Source organism: Babylonia areolata, chromosome 12 (assembly GCF_041734735.1).
Source record: "Babylonia areolata isolate BAREFJ2019XMU chromosome 12, ASM4173473v1, whole genome shotgun sequence".
Lineage (NCBI taxonomy): Eukaryota > Metazoa > Mollusca > Gastropoda > Neogastropoda > Buccinidae > Babylonia > Babylonia areolata.
In genome coordinates this window covers 39617878-39622877 of record NC_134887.1, presented here as the reverse complement: position 1 = coordinate 39622877, position 5000 = coordinate 39617878, and the positions used below count along the sequence as shown (strand labels likewise).

The 5000-nt window shown below is 42.7% G+C and overlaps 1 protein-coding gene across 1 annotated transcript; it reads right to left on the bottom strand.

Moving 5' to 3' along the window:
- Positions 1–2030: 2030 nt before the first annotated feature.
- On the bottom strand, positions 2031–4164 carry LOC143287929 (toll-like receptor 2 type-2). The gene is made up of 2 exons (XM_076596171.1): positions 4027–4164; positions 2031–2543 (listed from the first exon to the last, which is right to left on the bottom strand). The coding sequence occupies exons 1-2, from the start codon at positions 4162–4164 to the stop codon at positions 2031–2033; spliced, it is 651 nt and encodes a 216-aa protein (XP_076452286.1).
- Positions 4165–5000: the final 836 nt, after the last annotated feature.

Below are 5000 nucleotides of genomic sequence, written 5' to 3'. Positions count from 1 at the left end.
CCACCTATTTTTAGAGCAGTGGTCAGTACACGTCGCGAGCATTGTCGCAGAGGTCTTCTTTCTAAAAAAAAAAAAAAAGAAGAATAAAATGAAATAATTGTGCAGGAACTCTGTGTGGAAATTTCCTTAGTGTGTCTCCGACACATTCAACTCCTTTGTGAGTAGGATCTATACCGCCAACCAATCAGCGCCGAGTGACAGACAGCACCCTCAACAACGACGTCCTTAGATCTAGTGCACCGTGAGTACTTTAAAAAATATATACATCAATCAAAATATCAAATAAATTTAGATTGGTTAATACGTGTTATAAATCTGCACTGGACTGATTCAGTTAGCATTCGGACTCCTTCCACACAACAGTAATAAAATCAAAAGTATTCCATCAGCGTTTCACTGACCATGTCAAACTGACTGAATTGTACAATTATCTAAACAAAAACATAATTGTCATTTTCATGTGTCAAAAAAATATACACCGGTAGAAAAACCAAAGATCGGTCCAGTCTGAATATGCAAATATATTGCCATAACTTTCTGTGGCTTTTTCACACGATGTTTTCAGCCCAAACCTGGGTGTCCTGGGGAGGGGGGGGGAGGAGGGGGGAGGGGATGAATACTCGTGTGTGTGAGGGGTAGTGTTGTTCTCAAACAGGTGTTGATGATCTCCAAACAATCCATATGGCACAAATTTACACACTTCAGGTCCAGCAGGTTAACCAGTTGCTGCCATTTCTGTGCCTTCAGTCAACAAAGACTACGGATCCATGGAATTGTGAGACTACTTAGTCACTGAGCCACTTAGTCTCTGACGCAGTCTCAGACCTACCTTAATCTCGGCTCATGCTTTCCATACTGTGTATTTCAGTCTCGGACTGTTATAGCATCAAGATAGTCTTCGACTTGAGTTTTGTCTTTTCTCATTAGTCTCTTCTTTTCTGCATTTTTTCAAATGATATCAAAGTCATGAATATGACTGCGTTGCAATAGCATTCAGTTGTAATGTGGAAGATTATATTCAAGAGTAACAAAATATATTGTATCACAAATGGAGAAGGTTACTTTTTTTCCAGAACATACTGTCTGACAAAATGGAGAAAGTTACTTTTCTTTTCTCTTTGTGTCCACAGCCCGACCTGTACTCGTCACTTCTCTCTCCACCCTTCCTTCCTTTACTGATTAACTCACTCAGTACGGCCAGTCCTCTCTTCTCCTCCACACAGACCCCTCGGATGTCCAGTGGGTGTCTGAATGACCCAACCTTTAGCGTCCGTCGTCAGAATTGTGGTTTTCTTTGTCAACATTCACCTCTTCAGTATAAGAGCCTTCCGCTTGCAATATTTTGATGATGGTAATTGGGGTGAAACGCTGTCAACGTCGTCTCTTTCGCCGTTCGTATGGAAAGAGTTAATACCTATAGCTTTTCTTGGGTCATCCTTTTTCTTTCACTGTCATTTACAACAACACAGCCCTGAAGACAGGCCAATGGTCTGAAACGTTTGACGCACCTCATCAAGCGAGAGACTCGTTATACAACTTACATTTTACAGGAGGGGGAATTTTGTTTAATGTCCTGTCACACATATCGGTATTTATGAATACATCTGAGTATTATCGGTTAGAAGGGGTGGGAGATGTGGATGAATGGAGGGTTGGGAGAAACTGGGCAAATGAGGGTAAAAACGTGGGTGAAATTTGGAAGAAAAAAAAACAAACAAACAAAAAAAACCCAACTCTAAATACAGTTACAGGAAATTACTTAAAGGACTTCGTAAAAGAGAAGTCGTTAAACTGACAAGCGAAACAACTGATAATGAATGCAAAAAGTCAAAAACATCAACGTTCTCAGTCACTTGTGAAGACACACTTTCGTGTACAAAAGGCTTCATCAAACTACAGTGAACTTTCTCCATTTGTAAACTTTATAGACACTGCAGTCATCTTTCGTTTCATTGTCACATCTGGTATATATTGGTCTTCTGACAAACGCCAGCCATAGCATCATTCCAGGTTCAGCCAGGCCTGAGTGCTCAGGGCATGATTTCCGCCAGTGACAGCTCCAGACGTCTCCAGAACCATGCCCTGACGTCCGGACATTCCTGCCACTGGATGTAAGTCATGGTGCCCAGAACGGCCTTCATGGTGCTGGTCAAGTCACGTGACGAGGCGTCATCCAATAGAATCACCACCAAGGCGTCGTCATTGTCCAGCACGTGCCCCAGACACAGGTCCAGCTCAAACTGACACCAGCGGCTCAGGGCAAAGTGCTTGGAGAAGACCAACACGAACTTCTTGCTGCTCTTCACGCTGTCGACGATGTTGTCCAGGATGTTTTTCCCGGGGAGAAAGTCTCGTTTGTGGAAGCACGCCCGCAGTCCCTGCCTGCCTTCCAGGTGAGGGAGGAGATGCCTCAGGACCCAGTCCTCGTCTTCTTCGGCACAAGACAGGAACACGTCGTAGGTGAAGTGCTCCTCCATCAGCCGTCTCCTCATGATCTCGCCGTGCCCACGGAATGCCAGCATGAGGCGAATGTGCCAGCGGTACTGGAAAACAACTGACAGCAGCAACAGTAAGAACAGAAACAGCACTACACACGCGATGAGGATCTTGTTCGTTTGAGTGCTGAATACACAAACTTGCTCGTTCATGGTAAAAGATTTCAGTGCCATATTGTCCATGTTTGAACAAGTGTAGTTTTGATATGATTTGTCAAAAAGAGACGGAGAAGAGACAAACCAGCTTTGAAACCAGAGAATATCACAGTCACACACCAAGGTATTCGCGCTTAGGTCTAAACTGCGTAACTGCTGGCGAGTTGCTTCACTGAAAGTTGTTTCACGAATGACTTGTATCTGGTTATGGTTCAAATCAAGATCAGTCAAATTCTCCATAAAATCAAAAATTCCATCAGGAATTTCCGAAATTTTGTTTCCGGATAAGGAGAGTCTTGTCAATGATGTTAAATTTGCAAACATATTTTTGCTGATAGAAAATAGATCAAACGATCCAATATACAATGTTTTCAGATTTTTCAATGAGCCAAATAAACGTTTACAAAAATTGTCCTCTGAAATACATGACCCCAGATTGTGACTAATCTGTAGAAATTCCAGATTTGGAATGCCAGCAAATACATCTGGATGAACGACACTCATGTGGAAAGAAATACCACAATACATCAGTGACAGTACCTTCAGAGTGGGGCCACGAAACGCAAACTGTTCTAATTTTGTGAGTGACACAACAGATTGTAACTGCAGTCTCTTCAAGCTGGGAAACCTGTGACTGTTAAACATATCAGTCTTCAAAACTGTTATTGGGTTTTTGCTGAGATCGAGATGCTCCAGTTTCGGGAAGCAGATCTCTCCATGGAATCCATAGATATTATTCTGAATGAAATATATTGTTCGAAGCAATGGAAATAAAGAAGTGCCGTTCCTACAAGACACGGGTAAATCAAACAAGGCATTAGACCTCAGATCAAGAAGTCCTAATTGAGGAAAGTAGGCACTGGTGACACTAGATATACGACAGTCTTTAAAGACTAATTTTTGGAGTGTTTTACGAGACGAGAGCATAGTCAAATTGAGGTGTTGAAGACGATTTCCACTCAGGTCAAGCGTCATGAGAGGAGGCATTGGCTTCTCGAAGAACCAGGTTTCAGGGATGGGTCCAAGGTCTAAGTATGCCAAAAACAAATTGCACAGTCTTTTTGCAAAAAACACTGGAGAAATGGCCATGTAAGTCAGACTGTTACGGCCAAGATTCAACGTAGACAAATGAATCAGATCACGAAAGGCACCCTGGTTTATGTATTTCAGTCCATTGTTGGATAGATTCAGGATATGGATTCTCGTCGCGTTTTCAAAGAAGTCGTCCCGTGAAATCTTCCTCAAGTTGTTGTAGGAGAAATCCAGATTTCGAATGTTGGCAGGCAGTTTGGGTACGTAAGTCAAACGACCATAGTTTTTAGAACAGTCCGCTGTTTTTTTGTGACATCTGCAGAAGTCTTCAAAACAGGCTGACTACGTTGTGCCGAAGGTTGGCTGGCTGGCTGAGTCGTAAGGTCACAGCAGTGTCCACATCACTGGCTGACCACCTGACCGACACAAGCGTAACAACCGTCACAGCCAACAGGTGAAGAACGTGCACCTTGGTTTCCATGATGGTCGGCTACACTCGCAGACAGACTGCTACCTGTGCACCTGAAAAAGAGACGTTGGTTTAAAACAAGTCTTCAAATGGCTTGAGGTTGTCAGCCTTTGTCTTGCTGAGGGCAACAGTTACTGTACTTCGTGCTTCTCAAATTTATAAAACGGCAAAGGGATATCAAATGAGAATGAACAATTTTCGCAAAATATCTTTTATTATGGTAAGGGTGAGAACAGAAGACATTTGGTCATGATCATTGGGGGCCACGGTTATTGTACTTCGTTTTTCCTCAAACGTTTGTCATAACTTTTGAGATATTAAATGTGGATGAATTATTTTCGTTGAATATTTTATAGTAAGGGTGGAGTGAGAAATGAAGACACAAGGTCATAATCCTAGTATTTGGCTGGAATAAATATTACATGACACATCATTCTGTAATATATCATATCTCCAATATAGTTTGTTTGATTATTCTTCTTCGTTTGTGGGCTGCTGCAACTCCCACGTTCACTCTATGTAAACGAGTGGGCTTTTACATGTATGACCGTTTTTAACCGCTATACAGGCAGCCATACTCCGTTTTCAGGTATGTGCATGCTGGGTGTGTTCTTCTTTCCATAACCCACCGAATGCTGACATGGATTACAGGATCTTTAACGTGCGTGTTTGATCTTCTGCTTGGTTATACACACGAAGGGGGTTCAGGCACTAGCAGGTCTGCACATTATGCTGACCTGGGAGATCGAGAAAAATCTCCACCCTTTACCCACCAGGCGCCGTTACCGAGATTCGAACCCCGGACCTTCAGATTGAAAGTTCAACGCTTTAACCACTCGGCTGTCGCG